This window comes from Eretmochelys imbricata, chromosome 5 (genome assembly GCF_965152235.1).
Source record: "Eretmochelys imbricata isolate rEreImb1 chromosome 5, rEreImb1.hap1, whole genome shotgun sequence".
NCBI lineage: Eukaryota > Metazoa > Chordata > Testudines > Cheloniidae > Eretmochelys > Eretmochelys imbricata.
Genome location: NC_135576.1, coordinates 18,832,737 through 18,851,632, shown reverse-complemented (window position 1 = coordinate 18,851,632; position 18,896 = coordinate 18,832,737). Strand labels below are relative to the sequence as shown.

Here is an 18,896-nt window from a genome sequence, read left to right as displayed (position 1 = left end):
GCTAATATAAAGCAAAGTCAGGCTGTGAAGTAGAGGCAGGTCCTGCTCACAGAATCTGGCACAAACAGGGCTGATATTGCAGAAATACACATTCCTAAGAAGCGCTAAGCACAGAACACACACATAAACACATTCCAGAGGGGTGGTACCAGAACACCTCGATACCAACACATTCCCCAAAGATAACAGGAACACGCTGACCCATCTTAAAGGTAAGGTTAGGATGACAGCATGATGGATAGAGATGTTTTGATTGAACCAACATGTACAAGTAATGGGTGGCACCTAGCCATGTTGTTTGTACTGATGTATAAAATGGAGTCTCAAAGGGAGTGTCTTTGGCCAGTCGAGGGGTGAATGGAAAGTTCCACCATTCCATGAGCTGCATCCATTGTCATGGGCATACATGTCTTAATATCTCCGTAGAGTCTGGCAGGTGCTATTACCATGCTTTGTCGACAATAAACGTGGCCGGGTGCCTTCGTACCTTAACAGATCTTGTAGTTATTGAGTGGTTCACTCGAGGTCTGCTGTGCCAGCTGTCTGTGCAGAGCTGCAATGGCACACAGAGAGAATACACACACACACAGCCATACATTTGACTAGTGTAAATAGGGACAGTTCCATTTTACTTCAGTGCTAAGAACACAGAAAGCTGCCGTAAAGCCCTTTGCACACAGGAATCTTTAGGTAGCAATGTAGCTCGCTCTATTCTGCTTGTTTCTGGTTCCCCTAAGCCACCTCCCCCGCCCCATCTGATTTCCATTCTATCAGTGGAGGGAGAGGGTACATTAGGGACTCCAGTGTCTTGGGACCATTCTTCTGTCCAAGGTAAGAATATTCTTTTTGTGGTATGTGAGCATGATGCAATACTTGTCCAGGTCAAACATGTAACATTGTACTGAGGGGATGAGTAGGAGTGGTATTGCTTCTGCAACTCACAAGCAAGGATTTTTCCACGTAGGGGATATTTTCAGGCAAGAACTAAGATTGTGTGATGACAAGACAGGGGACTAGTTGTATCTCCAACAGTGTCTGCCCAAAGCTGAATTTTTCTTTGAAAAGCCTGAGCTTAAAAAAGTTTTATTTAGAATCATAGAATATTAGGGTTGGAAGAGACCTCAGGATGTCATCTAGTCCAACACCCTGCTCAAAGCAGGATCAACACCAATTAAATCATCCCAGCCAGGGCTTTGTCAAGCCAGGCCTTAAAAACCCCTAAGGATGGAGATTCCACCACTTCCCTAGGTAACCCATTCCAGTGCTTCACCACCCTCCTAGTGAAATAGTGTTTCTTAATATCCAACCTAGACCTCCCCCACTGCAACTTGAGACCATTACTCCTTGTTCTGTCATCTGCCACCACTGAGAACAGCCGAGCTCCATCCTCTTTGGAACCCCCCCTTCAAGTAGTTGAAGGCTGCTGTCAAATCCCCCCTCACTCTTCTCTTCTGCAGACTAAATAACCTCAGTTCCCTCTTTAAAAAAATACAAGGAGAATAGAAAAAAATACTCTTCCCCTTGTAAATATTTGCGTAATATTTTTTTTAACTGCTCTGTAGCTGAAACAGCTAGGAATAAAAGTAGAAATTTGGCTTGGAAATAGTCCTCACTAAGCAGAAGTGCCTTTAAGTATTGTCATGAAATTTGATTTGATTTGGCCTAATTAGAATGCTTTGAAAAATCACAATACCATTTCATTTTTATATAGGCCTAGGGACAGCACACTGATGACACAATTCAAACAAGAATACCTTCATGATTTGTAAAAGACATGAAAACAGCCATTCATTTTTTATTTCAACATGTGTGCAGTTTAGATGATACAAAGCCAAAACTGAAGATGCCTGTAATTATGAAATTGCGCCATTATCTTTCTGGCTACCAAAGCTAAGCTGACTGGTCTATAATTCCCTGGGTTGTCCGTATTCCCCTTTTTATAGATGTAACCCATGCCTGCTCAATGTGGCACGCTGTCTCCCTCTAGTAGTGGGCCGGCCAGCTAGAGATTGATCAGCATGCTACAGATTTGGCTAAGGGAGATGTGTCTTTTAGCTCAGGCAGTGGAGGCTCATGCATTAAGCTCAAGAGGTCCCAGGTTTGATCCCCGTTGCTGATGCCCCTGTGTGGGTCAGCATTACATAGTTCTCAAAGATAATTGTTTAATGACTCAGATCTCTTCAGCCAGTTCCTTAAGTAGTCGAGGATGTGTTTTGTCAGGCCGTGCCACCTTGAAGACATCTACCTTGTCTAAGTAGTTCATAACTTCTTTCCCTGATTTAGCCTTAGCTCCTACCATTATGCTGATGTTCACTGTGTTAGTTGTCTGATCACTGCTAACCTTTTGGTGAAAACTGAAACAGAAAAAGCATTTAACACTTTGGTCATTGCTGTATTTCCTATTACTGCCTTTCCTTCCTCACTGAGTAACGGGCCTACCTTGGTCTTCTTCCTGCTTTTAATGTATTGTAAAGTGTTTTCTTGTTTCCCTTTATATTACTAGCTAGTTTAATCTTGTTTTGTGCCTTGGTCTTTCTAATTTTGTCCCTACATGCTTGTGTTTTCTTTTTAATATTTATCCTTTGTAACTTGACCTAGTTTCTGCTTCTTGCATGACTCTTTTTTGAGTTTCAGGTCATTGAAGATCTCCTGGTTAAGCCAAGAGGTCTCTTACCATACTTCCTATCTTTCCTATGCATTGGGATAGTTTGCTGTTGTACCATGCTGAGGTCAGCTGTCCCAAATCCCCGAAGGTCCAACAAAGGCATACATATCCATTGATATAGTCAAGAGATACCTGAAATGGAGAGAAATAATTGGTGGAAGGTCATTCCCCTGCCACTGGAGGCTTTTTCTCATACGGCTTGAAACTCCTGCAGCACCCAGCAGGCTCCCCACTTTTGCTGCTGCTCCCACTTGAAATGGGGGCTTGACTCTCCTGCAGCCCCACCTGCCTCAAAGTCCACCTGCCACCACTGCTCAATAGTTCCTTGGGACAGAACCTCAGCTGACGGAATGGATTTCAATGGATCTGTGCTGATTTGCACAAACTGAGGATCTGTGTCTTTGTGTTCTGAGCAGTTGGTTCATTTCTGACTCCATCGGGAAGAAGCAGGAGAGCCCTATAGAGCACTATAGAGCAAACATGTGGCTAAACATTGAATGATGAATGACCAAATTCTGTTGTCAGACACACACATGCAAACCCATGTAAGTTAATGGACCAAGGGTTTCACCAGTGTAACTGATAGCAGAGACTGGCCCTTATGGATTAATACTACTGGTAATCTCTGGTTTCTGGTCATTATCCTGCCATCACGCACTGACTTCTAAAGGACTCCAGTCAGAGCGATGACAGCATATAGACTCCTGTTACTGGGGCTAGTACAGTGAGTGCACAATCATTTACTTCAGCAACAGGAGCCAGTGTCTTAACCAAAACATTGCAAAGAGCTAAAGAGAGCACTGTAGCAACTATAGAATTATCATTATTGACAAAGACTACAGAGTTATCCAGCTACATCTCATGGCTGTATTCATTAGTTTGTCTAAAACTCAGATTCAAAATTACAGGTTAATTACAGGTCAGAAAATAAGCTAATTATTTAGTCAAAACAAAACGTATATAGGGATTCAAATCTGCCTGGATGACAGAAATGCAGATGACAGGACAAAAATTACTTTTTTCCTACAAATGCATTTCACAGATTGTTAATCCCACTTACTCCGTAATGCAAGGCAATGGTCACTTAATTACAATGCAATAAAGGGCAACAGTAGAGTTCAATTTATAGTGACTACAGGATTAACTCCAAAGTATGTTCACAGTGCCTTAGAAAAGAGACTATTTTAAGCCAGGCTGACTCTAAGGTAAAAGGAGTAGAATAGCATACGTCTTCTGAGTCCCTATCCAGTGCCCTATCTGTTGGGCTACAGTTAGTGGAGGGAAAGCAGGTATGGCTGAATGTATTAAAGGGCAATTAAGAGCTTAATCCTGAAAATACTGGGTAGTTAGGTATAGTGCTTGCTACTATAAGTAGTTCCAGTCAAGAGACAAAGAACCGTGTCCACACGGTACATGAAGGGTGAGGAGTTTAAATACAGTGATTGTGTGTAGCAATGTAAATTTCAGTACTTTGATGGGAAAAGGAGAGTGAGATGAAGTGCATGAATTAATAGATGGAACAGAGCAAATACAGACAGAAAATGTATTTGAGTGGCAGGAGCCACCTTTATTTACAAAATACTTTAAACAATGCTGTTACTCAAATACCAACTAAAATAACTACATAAAAGTTAAAATGAGATTACTTTGTTTTCTGAACAGCTCCCCTGGATAAACAGCAAGAAAGGCAAAAAGTACTTTTAAAAATAAGGCAGTGAAATTTAATTATCTTTGGCAATTAATATTAGCTGCTATGACAGGTTAATTGCCTGGTCCTCACTAAACCTTGGGATCTTCTTAAATTCCTCCTGCTTCTTGAAGAAAAGCTGGGCTAGAATATGATCTGCTGTGGCATGGAAGTAGTCATCCATATCAAGGGTTTGCAGCTGTCAGACATACCATATTTCAAATAGAAATAATTTATTATTCGATGATCCTTTTATAAGATTATTAACAGCACAGACTGAGTAAAAAACCACACAGTTTATGAGAGCTATAGCACACACAATAAAAATATAAAACAATGAAAAGCATACCACTTACATAGCACTTTTCATCAAAGCTATTAAAATCTTAACTATTTCTGGACATGCTTTTTTTTTTTTTTTTTTTTTTGGCATGGGAACAGAGAAAGTTCTGAGCTACGTGTTTAAGAATGTTTGTGTTCTTTGAAACTCAATAGTTTCTAATGCTAATAATACAAGTAGATTATTGAATCAGAGAGATTGAGGGTGTAAAGTTTGTGTGTGTGTGCGTGCGAGCATGTGTACATAAACACACACACAATGGCCGGTTAATGAGTTGGTAATACTTAAAACGGTAAATGTCCTATGAAATAAGGAACTAAGCTAGAAGAGCAGTTGCTTCCACGCTCCTTTGCTGGATATCATTATCACAGGATATGTGTAATCACAGGTCCATGGCGCCACCCATGCTCACCGTCAAGCATGTTGGCCTGCTCAATGCTTGTGCAGATCCCCTTTCTGTGGTACCCGGGGGCTATAGTGGCCTTTGCAGGCTGATCCACCCACAGCATGACGAGCAGACGAGCTCTCTCTGCCTTGCGCGTGCGCACACACACACAATACATAGTCTCTCTCCTCTTTTTCCTCTCCAATGTGGTGCTTTAGTGGTGCCTCATGAAGGCCCTTCACACCAGAAGTGAAGCTCACCGTCAGTGTAGCTGAGCGTTACTGGGTGGGTAGCAAAGCATAAGGCAACCAATCAGGGAATAAGTCCAATTTATGCTTCCCGCCCCCTCAGCCCCTGCTTATACAGTAACTGCCATTATGTATTCTCACCTGGTTGCCTGTGCTGAATGCTAGAATCAGAAGCAAATCCTCAGCACATGTGTTTTTGATATAATGTTGTGTTCCAATGGGGAAAAATACAACATCTCCAATGCCAATGTCAAAGTCAGTGGTAATTTTAGATGAAACAATAATTCCCACCTAAACAAGAGATGCAGCGATTATTCCTTGCTGGAAAATGTTCAAAATATCCAACAGTACACGCCAAGATCACTCATCATAAGATGAATTAAGAATTACGGCTCCAATTCTGAGCTGAGATCTGCTAGTGCAGACCCAATGGCGTCAGTGGAGCACCAGACAGACGCCGGCATCCACAGGGGAAGATTGTGGCTATTATTATTCAGTGCCCCAGATATGGAAAAGGGGTTCATCAGAAGTTTCAACTTCTTCGCCTTGTCAGATGGATTATTAACATTATGAATTTTGGAAATACTTGGGTCAGCTCACATGAAATGCAGGACCCTTAAAAAGAACCTTTAAACCTCTTTGTTTTTCAAAGGGTTGTGACCACTGCTGGGCTATGTGTTTGATACCTTCAACCCATCCCTTACTTCCCTTCTTTTACATCAGATCCCTTTGTTGTGTTTATCAGCTTCAGTTTAAAGAGAGTGGTTTTCAATTATGATCTTAGTGTGTCTTTGTTTGTTTGTATTATGTCAAAACAGAGCCTCAAGCACCCTGGTAAGTCACGTTAATTAATACTAATCAGAGCAATAATGATTATCTGGGCCTTCCTCTTGGCATAAAATCAAGACCACCCCATTTTCCTTTCTATATCGTACTTACATGTAGTGATAGGGACATAGTGAAACATTGTCTCCTAAATCTTGTTGCAACTAACTTACCCTGCTTAGGGCCGGTTCCTCAGCAGTGCTGAATCAACAGGATTTCCTCTTATTTTGTCTACCCTCTTTCTAAGACCATAAGAATTCCTACTTGAAGCAGCTTGCTGCCTTTTCCCTAAATGCAGAACAATAATGGCTAATTTTTCTCTCCATTGTGGTAGTGTAACTTCTTTTTGACTTGTTAGAGTTCCATCAGCATATCTCAGAGAAAATTTAACCCTAAGATGAAGGGTGTGGATTTTGGAGTTTTACAGTACTAACAAGAATCAGAAATTTTTCTGAAAACATTCCAATCCTGCAGCCCTAACTCAGACAAAACCCTCATTTAGTTTATGTAACAACTTACCTTTCCACTGCCACTAATGACATAGCCCATCTCGTTAGCATTGAAATGAAAATGAGGTTGCCGTAGTCCATTGCTGTATATCCTGATAGTTCCTAAGGTAAGACTATTTTCATACTGGAAGTCAAAATAAGCACAACATTCAGACAACAACTCATATGGCAACATCTTAGCTGTGTGTGACAATGATGATGAACTCACATGCTTCACAATGTTATCTTACGTTTCAGCAACGAGAATGCTCTACTGAATATACATACCATTTGCAGTGAGTCACTAAAGATTTTCTCATTGTCATTGAGACACACTCCATTTTTGTGAAAGTGAGCCCACTGAATTACTCCCTCTGGAAGTTTGAATTCTGTTGAATCTGAATGAATGACAGTTAAATGAGAATTACTAGAAAATATTCCCATATGTTATCGGTAATTAATTGCCAGAAGATTTGCTTTTAGCTAATGTTGCTTGATTATCGACCAAGATCATGAGTCCACACTGGGGACTGAATCTGGGACATCAGTGCTATAAGCATGAGCATCTACCTTTAGCTATGACAGTTTTCAGAGTAACAGCCATGTTAGTCTGTATTCGCAAAAAGAAAAGGAGTACCTGTGGCACCTTAGAGACTAACCAATTTATTTGAGCATAAGCTTTCGTGAGCTACAGCTCACTTCATCGGATGCATACTGTGGAAAGTGTAGAAGATCTTATTATATACACACAAAGCATGAAAAAATACCTCCTCCCACCCCACTCTCCTGCTGGTAATAGCTTATCTAAAGTGATCACTCTCCTTACAATATGTATGATAATCAAGGTGGGCCATTTCCAGCACAAATCCAGGGTTTAACAAGAATGTCGGGGGGGGGGCGGGGTTGGAAAAAACAAGGGGAAATAGGCTACCTTGCATAATGACTAAGCCACTCCCAGTCTCTATTCAAGCCTAAGTTAATTGTATCCAATTTGCAAATGAATTCCAATTCAGCAGTTTCTCGCTGGAGTCTGGATTTGAAGTTTTTTTTGTTGTAAAATAGCGACTTTCATGTCTGTAATCGCGTGACCAGAGAGATTGAAGTGTTGTCCGACTGGTTTATGAATGTTATAATTCTTGACATCTGATTTGTGTCCATTTACTCTTTTACGTAGAGCCTGTCCAGTTTGACCAATGTACATGGCAGAGGGGCATTTCTGGCACATGATGGCATATATCCCGTTGGTAGATGTGCAGGTGAACGAGCCTCTGATAGTGTGGCTGATGTTATTAGGCCCTGTGATGGTGTCCCCTGAATAGATATGTGGGCACAGTTGGCAACGGGCTTTGTTGCAAGGATAGGTTCCTGGGTTAGTAGTTCTGTTGTGTGGTATGTGGTTGCTGGTGAGTATTTGCTTCAGGTTGGGGGGCTGTCTGTAGGCAAGGACTGGCCTGTCTCCCAAGATTTGTGAGAGTGTTGGGTCATCCTTCAAGATAGGTTGTAGATCCTTAATAATGCGTTGGAGGGGTTTTAGTTGGGGGCTGAAGGTGACGGCTAGTGGCGTTCTGTTATTTTCTTTATTAGGCCTGTCCTGTAGTAGGTGACTTCTGGGAACTCTTCTGGCTCTATCAATCTGTTTCTTCACTTCCGCAGGTGGGTATTGTAGTTGTAAGAATGCTTGATAGAGATCTTGTAGGTGTCTGTTTCTGTCTGAGGGGTTGGAGCAAATGCGGTTGTATCGCAGAGCTTGGCTGTAGACGATGGATCGTGTGTTTTGGTCAGGGTGAAAGCTGGAGGCATGTAGGTAGGAATAGCAGTCAGTAGGTTTCTGGTATAGGGTGGTGTTTATGTGACCATTGTTTATTAGCACTGTAGTGTCCAGGAAGTGGATCTCTTGTGTGGACTGGACCAGGCTGAGGTTGGTGGTGGGATGGAAATTGTTGAAATCATGGTGGAATTCCTCAAGGGCTTCTTTTCCATGGGTCCAGATGATGAAGACGTCATCAATATAGCGCAAGTAGAGTAGGGGCGTTAGGGGACGAGAGCTGAGGAAGCATTGTTCTAAATCAGCCATAAAAATGTTGGCATACTGTGGGGCCATGCGGGTACCCATATCAGTGCTGCTGATCTGAAGGTATACATTGTTCCCAAATATAAAATAGTTATGGGTAAGGACAAAGTCACAAAGTTCAGCCACCAGGTTAGCTGTGACATTATCAGAGATAGTGTTCTTGACGGCTTGTAGTCCATCTTTGTGTGGAATGTTGGTGTAGAGGGCTTCTACATCCATAGTGGCCAGGATGGTGTTATCAGGCAGATCACCGATGGACTGTAGTTTCCTCAGGAAGTCAGTGGTGTCTCGAAGGTAGCTGGGAGTGCTGGTAGCGTAGGGCCTGAGGAGGGAGTCTACATAGCCAGACAGTCCTGCTGTCAGGGTGCCAATGCCTGAGATGATGGGGCGCCCAGGATTTCCAGGTTTATGGATCTTGGGTAGTAGATAGAATATCCCAGGTCGGGGTTCCAGGGGTGTGTCTGTGCGGATTTGATCTTGTGCTTTTTCAGGGAGTTTCTTGAGCAAATGCTGTAGTTTCTTTTGGTAACTCTCAGTGGGATCAGAGGGTAATGGCTTGTAGAAAGTGGTGTTGGAGAGCTGCCGAGCAGCCTCTTGTTCATATTCCGACCTATTCATGATGACAACAGCACCTCCTTTTTCAGGAGAGTGATCACTTTAGATAAGCTATTACCAGCAGGAGAGTGGGGTGGGAGGAGGTATTTTTTCATGCTTTGTGTGTATATAATAAGATCTTCTACACTTTCCACAGTATGCATCCAATGAAGTGAGCTGTAGCTCATGAAAGCTTATACTCAAATAAATTGGTTAGTCTCTAAGGTGCCACAAGTACTCCTTACCTTTAGCTAGTTAATAGACTCCTATCCTTTGTGAAGCAGCCACCAGTGAGGGATACATAACACAGACTGACCAGCGGTTTATACTTGCACAGTATCCCACTCTGACACATGCAAGCAGCAATTGTACAAATAATAAGAAATCTGAAATCAGAATTTCTTCTTGAGTTTAGACTAAGACTAGTAACTTGGAACGTATTCACTGATATTAATGGCAACACCAAAAGCTTCTTTCCAGCCACTCACTCATTAGCTGTGAGCTCAAACTTTTTATCATGAAAAGTAATTGTTCTGATGGCAATGATTTCAGCTGTCCTGAATCTTGCAAGGTGCTTTGTCATTAGGAGTGGAGGGTGCTCAGCATCTCCCAGGAAATGCTCAGCACCTTGCAGGATTGAGTGCACAGTGTGTGAGCATCATGCACTAAAGGCTGATCCACTTTATACAAAACATTTTGAAGATGATAAGGTAGTGCTTTCTATACACCTTCCAAAGATGGACAACATTTCACCTTAAACAGGTCAGTCATGGTGACAACATTTTCCATGTGCCTGAATTAGACAGGCCCTTATTCACATACTGATGTTAAAAGGCCTGTAGTATTATACCTTGAGCATACTAAAAGTCCCAGGAAGTTGTAATTGTTGCCTTATTTCCTTTAGGTAATTTGGACTTCTTTGTGCCTACAATGGCCTTCTCTATTCATTCTCTTGCACTGACAGTCTAAGGAGTACTGAAACATTCTCCAGATGGAGTTGCCTTTGGCTCATTTTGTTCTACCTCCCCCGAGGACAGAGTTCAGCTTTCCTTGGAGTGCACCAGCCAACTCCTCAGGTACATCAGGGACCCATCAAAATAAGTTTTATTGGCCATATACGAAAAAGAGAAAACTATAAAATAAAAAATTAGTTAAATACACATACTCCCAGACCATACTACAGTGGACATCACAGGCTGGCACTTTCCTTGAAGTTACAGAAGAAGAGGTTACTCATCTTGTGCAATAACTGGGGTTTTCTAGATGTGTGTCACTATGGATGCTTCACTTTAGGTGCTAATGCGCCTCTTGAGCCACGGATATGAGATTTTCCCTTAGCAGTGTCTGTTCGGTCTGCACATGCACCCTATTCCTCCTCATGTCACACACCAAGGCTACACAGGAATACGAGGGTGAACTGCCCTCAGTTCCTTCTTTACAGTCTGAAGCAGAGGGGAAGGAGGCCAGCTGGAGGGATGCCAGACTCAATGGTACCTGTTCCAGGGCCAGAGTCAATGGCGCCACTCAGGTTGTTGGAACCTCAGAGTGGCCCGAAGTGGATCACACTCTACTAGAATCTCTCTGCCCCGCCATCCTTGGTGTTGGGGATCGACCTCTATCAGTCTTTTTCTGCTTCCTTCTTACCTATGATAGAAAGCTGTGCCAAGATTACCTCGCTGAAGCACTTTTCTTCAGCACCCGGGATGTTGGACAGTGCCGAGTTTCTTGAGAAGCAGAAGGAGCATGTTTTCTCGCTGTGGGAGAGGAGGAACTGCGCTGAGTCTCCCAAACAGTAGCCAGGGCACTCCTTATGGCAACTGAACTACCAGGCTCTGAGGGAGGTCAAAATGCTGCCTCCTTGAGGATACATCTGAGCTAGTGTCTCTACTCTTTTTGATGAGGTCTTTGGTAAGTCTTTGTAGATCTTACAGTGCTCCTGCACATGAGTTTCCCCCAGACATTTAAGGCAGCTGCAATGTGGGGTCACTCACAGGCATAAGCTTGTGACAAGAAGCAAAGGCTTAAACCTCAGAAACCACACACTAAATGCAACAACCGAAATTAGACAAAGTATTACAGAGGCTGCCTGAGGTCTCTCTGAGGCCTATTAGACTGCCTGACGCCTCTGCTTAATATTGTCCCTTTTATTAAATTACAAATTGTTTCTAGACTGTTATAATACTATTTCTCCCTTCTATCACATTTAATTTTTACTCTATTTTATCAACATAAGAATGGTCATACTGGGTCAGACCAATGGTCCACCTACCCAGGTATCCTGTCTTCCAATAGTGGCCGGTGCCAGAGGATTCAAAGGGAATGAACAGGACAGGGCAATCATCAAGTGGTCCAGTCCCAGCATCCAGCAGTCAGAAGGCTAGGGACACCAAGAGCATTAGGTTGCATCCCTGACCATCTTGGCTAAAAGCCATTGATGGCCCTATCCTCCATGAACTTATCTAATTCTTTTTTGAACCTAGTTAAATTTTGGCCTTCACAACATCCCTGACAATGAGTTCCACAGGTTGACTGTGCATTGTGTGAAAAAGTACTTCCTTCAAAACAAACAGATACCCTATTTATATACCAAGTTCTTAGTTATGTACCTTTGAGATTATAGATGTATCGCCACACTAGCTCGTCTGGAGACTGCACATAGCTGGCATTCTGAACAAGCTCTACTAAGTTTGGTGGAAGGTTAATGGCCTGATCTTCTGTTTGTTTCTTGAATGTTCTTATAAAATTCACTCCACCTTGAGGCTAAAATACACACAGTAAAAATGTTATGTTAGCAAATGCATGAAGCAAACAGGGAAAGTAGAGCAGCTTGATCAAGTAATGTGTTTTTCACCTTTAAGACATACTGAAGGTCTGATCTGGTAAGACTTGCTGCCATGCATTATCCCATATAATTCCTAGCTCTATACATATTTTAACTTGATTTTATACTTTATTCAAATCCTAAAGAGATTTGAAACTGAAACAAAATGTAAGTCCTCTCTCATCTGGGTAGATGCTACAAATTGTTCCATGAAGGAGAGAGTGTTTGCTCCCTCCCTGTGGAATGCACAGTTTCCACCATGAGAACCTGCAGATCCCCATGGATCCAGCAGATACTATGAGCCTATATGCTAGCTCCAGGGACCCTTGCCCCACTGTGACAATGACTAGTTTTAACAATATGAGAGGACACTGCTACACTGGGGACATACAAATCCTTCCAGGTGGAAGACAGGAGATCCAGGCAAAGAGGGGATCCTCCACAAATTGATAAGGGGCATGGTTGGGCCCTTTTTGATTACTTTCAGCAGGACAGAGTTGTATATGCTACTGTTCAAACCTTTAATGATCTTGCTGCTATGTCTTCTGGTGTAGAGAAAAACATCCAAGGTTTGAAGTTCTTCATGTGTTGTAAAAAACAGCAGGAACAAACAGTCATCTTCTCCCACATTCTTTACCCAGTGCAATGTGTTTTTAGGGAAAAAAATCACTTGGCCCATGGTAACATTGTATGTAGTTATTATGCTACCACCAGCATCAACACCACCAGTCTAGGCACTACCCTGAAACACAGGCGGAGCGACAAAACAAGATCATGACAGAAACAAACAAACATTGTTTTTTCCGTAGTGAGCTCATAAATTGTATTTGCCTACATTTTAATAATTCAAACATATATGTGACTGATGGTAGCCCACTCTGGTGACAATCCCACTCTTACTCAGCTTTTGAGAGACCAAAGCAAGAATAGTGCATTCAGCAATAAATTGTTGGAAGGCCCAGTTTCTTTAAGAAACACTTAATAAATTTTCTCTCTCTCTCATGCACACACAAAACATTAAGTTATTTAGAGAAAGCTATGAATGTTATGATTATAGTTTAAGAAGATTCAAACTATTGGGGATAAGGACCATGTGTCTGTGGAATGTCTTGCACAATTGCTCCCCAATCCTGACTGGGGCCTGTGAGTGCTACTATGATAGAAATATTAAATACTTAATAATAAAAATATTGTTAGTATTCTAAGTATAGCCAAGAGTCAATTCTTCAAAATACATAACACTTTGTTTTCACAGTTATGTACAATCTCTAATTATTCCTCACAATACCCCATGAGTTAGTACTGTAAGTAACTTTTACTATCCCCATTTTACAAATAGAGAAATGGATAGTCAGAGGAGATATAACAAACACTTTCAAATTTGGGTGCCTAATATTAAGCACCTAATTCATGTGCAGGCACCCAGATAAGTAGCTGAATTTTTAAAAGTTCAGAGTACACAAAATTTCCACGGACTGCAACTATTACACTTTGGTTGGAGCTGTGAGCATATAGTATGTCTGCAAATCACGCCACTTAAGAACATGATTTCAGGCACCAAGGTTTGAAAATGTGACACACGTTAACCAGTGATAATGCCGTCTTTATTATTATTTAGCATTTGTATATCAGACCATAGGCTGGCATGATGCGTTACTTAAAAAATTTACAACAGATGAAATTAAAATAATCAGGTTGTACCTTTAGGAGAAAGCCATGTTCATTGGCATTAAAGTGCCAATGGGGGGCCCGGAGCCCTTTGCTCTTGATCCGTAATGTTCCAAAAGTCATCTTAGACTGCTGATTGTTGATGCTTGTTCCTAATTCCATTTCTTCATCACTCGGATAATCATTTACATCATACCTAAATCTTGCCCATTGAATATCACCCCCAGGAAACTGAAATACCTAGCAAATCATAAGTTATTCTTACAAGTTATTCTTTATAAGTATTGGACAAAGGCAAAGCCAGTGGGGAAATGAAGGGAAAATATTGAGGGAATATTTCAGAACATTACTTTATATGTAGATATGAAATTTGTGGGAAACACAGGGAATTCTTGGTGAGGCTTCTCTAGCTATGGGTTTAGTACACTTTTGATGATCCCACACATACGTTTATACATCAAATTGCCATAATATCCTTTTTTTACAATGATTGATAAGGAATGGTTTTAAGGACAAAACTCTCAGAAAAATTACTGGCTAAGAATCACTTTGTAGGTACATCAAATAAAAAAGTGGAAGACCTGGGGTGAAATCCTGGCCTTACTGAAGTCAATGGAAGAACACCCACTGACCTCAGTAGGGCCAGGATTTCACCAGTCAATTAGTGTGTATCTGCCATCAAAAACTAAACAAATATAAGGCTGACATGGCCTATCATCACCTTGACCACTTTACTTTTATGTTGTACTCCCTTCCCCCTTCTCTTTCTTTGTCTTTTTAGATACTGATTCAGGAAAGCACTTAAGTACATGCTTAAAATTAAGCACATGTGTAAGCACCCTTCCTAAATAGAATGTTTTTCTGAATCAGGGTCTTAGATTGTGAACTCTTAGTGCTAGGGACTGTTCCTTCCCATTTATTTGTACTCCATCTAGAATAAATCCAGGAATTTTAAAAAGTCACCTTACATTAGGGAAGTGTATTACGGGACATTGTAATCTTGAAAACCACATTTTTGTGTATGTTTGCACCTCCTATAGTTACATCTAATGCCTAACAATATCTGAATTGGAAGAAATTAGAAAAAGACAATTTTTTGCTATTTTTTTAGTTCCTTTCATTTGTATATTTGACAGCACTGTATATCAGTTTAACTGTCCACTGTCTAATCAATCATCTTCTTTCTTGCGGAAAAACCCTTATAAACATGAACATGGGATCAGAAAAATCCATATAAATATACTTTTTAAGGATTTAAAAAAAGAGTCAGAACATACACTTTGACATCTGGCTCTATGAAAACTGGAGTTCTTCTCAAATTGGTCAATTTCTAAAAATTCAGTAAGTTTTGAAATACAAAGACTAAACTCTGAAGTAATCTAGCTGTTTGGTTTGTACATGAACGCTAATGCTATAAGTCCAGCAAGGTGAGTGAGGCTACTGCTGCCTAAAATGAGACCATCACATTCATTTTTATTTGTGACCAAAGAATACATTTTAGCTCGGTTCTCAAGACTTCCAGTTTCAGCTAAATGGCTTCTATTTGTATTCTAGCTTTCTGAAAATGTTTAACATGGTTTCACATGGTGTAGTTTCACTGCTAAATTTCAAAAGCTGACTTCCTTTTAAAACTCTGTAATTTTGGTTATTTAGACATCTAATTTGTAGGTCCAAATCATGATATATCCAAAAGATGTAAATTGCATTTTGGATTATTTATGAATCATAATCTCTTTGTGCCTGCAATTCTGTGGACAGAAAAGGAGAGAACCAAAACAACAACAACAAAAACAGGCCAGTCTGAAAATTTGCCTCCAAACTTCTATATTGAGTACAATAATACTTTTCGTAAGAAGAACAACTGCTACACCTAGATTTACCCAGATGATTCAGAAACTGGAATTTGACATCCACTTTTTTTTGTCTGACATTCTTATTGGGCTTTTTGGAGAGGTTATTTCATGCTTTTGAATGTTTATCTCTGTCATAAATCCAGTGTTATTAATGTAGACCAAGGCAATAATCAGCACTCCTATGATGGTGGAGATGATGCAGGCCAAGAGACAAACTAGAAAAATGTTCATTAGCGATCAGTGGCTCTTTCTTTCCTACAAGACATTTTAAAAACAAAAGTTATTGGTTAGCAATCAGAACAATAGTTAATGCAATGATACCTGTGTAATCAAGACTGGATACCTTTCCTGAAGGTATGCTTTTGTCAGACAAGTTAGTGGGCCCAGTATAGGAGTAAATTTTTATGGCCTCTTTTATGGTCAGACTAGATGCTCTAATGGTCCCTTCAGGCTTGAGGTTTATGAAATTATGAATAAATCTTAGAAGCGCTTCACACCAGGGGACTGATGCCACAGGCTTTATTCGTGAGTTACACACATTGTATTCTTTCAAAACTCCTAGCTAGCTAGCTAGGAGTTTTCATTAGTGCCCATCAATGTAAGCACTCCTCATGTGAGCAAGGCTTGCAGAATAGAGCTTAGATCTCCCTTGGAATATCAATACAAGCTGCTAATTTTCACAAGAAAGTGAGATAATAAATAAAGCAAAAGAGCTACTGAAATTTTCACCTGTTTTACAGATTAAGCTACAAACTGCAACAAGACAGAGCATCCTTTATACATTAAGGAAGCATTCCTTTTTTAACCATTTAAAGGGATGATGAGATGAGATATGCTTTGTATGGTTACTTTTTTAATCCTTTGGGAAAATGTAAAGTCCTCAGTGTATTTTAACCTGGTTAGATCCTTAATGGTCACTTTTCAAACTGTATTGTTTAAGCTTTCAAACCACTGCTGCTTAAACTTCTGCTGCCTTTAACAAAATAAAATAATCAACATTTTTTTAAACTTGGGCCTTGTAATGGGGTGTCCACCCTACACAAAACTGGAAGGGGTTAAGGTGGCCAGGTAGGCCCATTAACTGCCCAGGCTTCACCTGGAGGAGCTGCCAAAACAAAACAAAAAAGAGAGCAGGAAATATCACCATATTCCATTACACAACTGTTCTCCTTTATGGGAGAACATTCAAATAATTCTGTTTTTAAATAGCTTGTGTTCAAATAAATGTTAGTCAGTAGCAGTCCCCAGAGAGCCCTCATCACATTCAGAGGAAAAAAATATTAGATCAGATTGCATCCAAAGTCCTGATTTCCAGTGATTTGAACACACTTTACCTTATATTTTCTCCATGTCAATCCCACACAATTCTGTCCTTGTATTAAAAACACCCATATATTCTACACCATGATAACTAATATAGCACATATGGTCTCACTAAAAATCCCCAATGTGTAAAGTCAGTTGGGTCACTGTGGAGTTGCTAACCCTGGTATATTTATAGCCTAGAACTGCTGGGAAGGCAGCTCAGTACTTAGGGTATGTCTACACTGCAACGAAACACCCATGGCTGGTGCTGTACTTTAACTTCACTCTAGAAACTAATTTAGTTAAATCAGTTGAATTTGTGTGTAAACTAGCCCTAAGCCTTCTGCCATCACATCTTTGCTAAGTGAAGCGAGGCCATGGTCATTTCTTGAGTCAGTATTATGTTTGCCAATTAGCAAAGTGAGAATTAGGAAGATTTTATTTTACTGAAGTCTTTATAATATATTTGTGTACATCATTTTGCTAAATCATGAAACAAGATGTTAAGCCCCAACCCTAATTCTTATCTGATAATGGTCTAAATAATTGCAAAATTGAAACTTACTGGTATCTCTTGCTTTGTCCTTTCTTTGATATTTGAGGAACTTTGTATTCTTTCTTCATGCATTTCAAATCCTGGGTTCTCCATTTAAAGAAATTGGAACAGACTTTTGTAAAAAACTGATTGAAAAACAATGTTAATTCTAATTTGTGCTCAGTGCTTCTAGAGCTGCAGCACCAAGAAACAACTAATTTTAATTTTGCATAGAAACAGTAAAGACACTTAAATGATCTTATGTCTAAACTGGTTGCAATCCAGGAAATCTCCTTTTCTGAACTGTCACAGGAAAGATCTGCCTCTTTCCAAATTCAGGGTTGAAGTTATTCAGCTCATTTCTGCATTACACAAGACCTGTGAGATGACAAAACAGTAAGACAGACAGGTTCTGTTATCTGAGGACTGTGGGGAACTGACAGCTCAAGCTGGTGAGCTGAGAAGCAGTGCAAAGGCAACAAATGGTCTGCTCCTTTCCCTGTAAAGAGCAGCTTCCCCCTAATATGCGAGTCATTCCCATGACAATGATTGATGAAGTATTTTGGGTAGGGACACAGTAATGAAAACAAAAGAAAAAACAGTGAACAACTGTACTAGAGCACAATGAAAAAATGTCTTGATTTTCATACACAGGCATCTATTTGATAACAATAAAGATATTCCTGAATCATTCCTTTTAGTTACATCGGGAAAGAAAAACTGACAGAATGATAACAAGTGGCAATGATGGCCCCGAGAAAAAAACGGTTACCTACCTCTTGTAACTGTTGTTCTTCGAGATGTGCTGCTCATGTCCATTCCAAGTAGGTGTGCACACACCGTGTGCACAATCATCAGAAGGTTTTTTCCCCTAGTGATACCCACCAGGTTGGCTGTGGAGCCCTCTGGAGTGGCACCTTTATGGCGGTGTACATAGGTCCCTGCCGACCCACCGCCTCTTCAGTTCCTTCTTGTCGGATACTCTGACGGAGGGGAGGTGGGTGCATCTTGGAATAGACATGAGCAACACATCTCGAAGAACAACAGTTACAAGAGGTAGGTAACTGTTTTTTCTTCTTTGAGTGCTTGCTCGTGTTGATGCCAAGTAGGTGACTCCCAAGTCTAACCTAGGAGGCGGGTTTGGAGTTCATAGAATAGCTGTTTGTAGCACTGCATCATCTCTGGCCTGCTGTATAATGGTGCAGTGCAATGAAAAGGTGTGGATTGAGGACCACGTCACTGCCCTGCAGATGTCTTGAATAGGAACAGGTGCCAGGAACACTGCTGAGGATGCCTGCGCCCTTGTGGAGTGTGCCATCAGCACACGGGCAGGAATCTTTGCCAAGTCATAACACGCCCGAATACAGGACGTGATCCTTTGGGACGAGACTGGAAGCCCCTTCATCCACTC

The 18,896-nt window shown here is 40.8% G+C and overlaps 1 protein-coding gene across 1 annotated transcript; it reads right to left on the bottom strand.

The window, feature by feature from the left end:
• Nucleotides 1-4,252: 4,252 nt before the first annotated feature.
• DYNAP (dynactin associated protein) lies at nucleotides 4,253-17,778 on the bottom strand. The gene is given in 12 exon segments (XM_077816687.1): nucleotides 4,253-4,551; nucleotides 5,467-5,616; nucleotides 6,670-6,783; nucleotides 6,927-7,036; nucleotides 11,910-12,063; nucleotides 12,644-12,686; nucleotides 12,688-12,866; nucleotides 13,826-14,023; nucleotides 15,376-15,389; nucleotides 15,661-15,714; nucleotides 15,717-15,900; nucleotides 17,516-17,778. Coding segments are annotated over 12 exon segments (1,419 nt in total). The 5' UTR covers nucleotides 17,600-17,778; the 3' UTR covers nucleotides 4,253-4,416.
• Nucleotides 17,779-18,896: the final 1,118 nt, after the last annotated feature.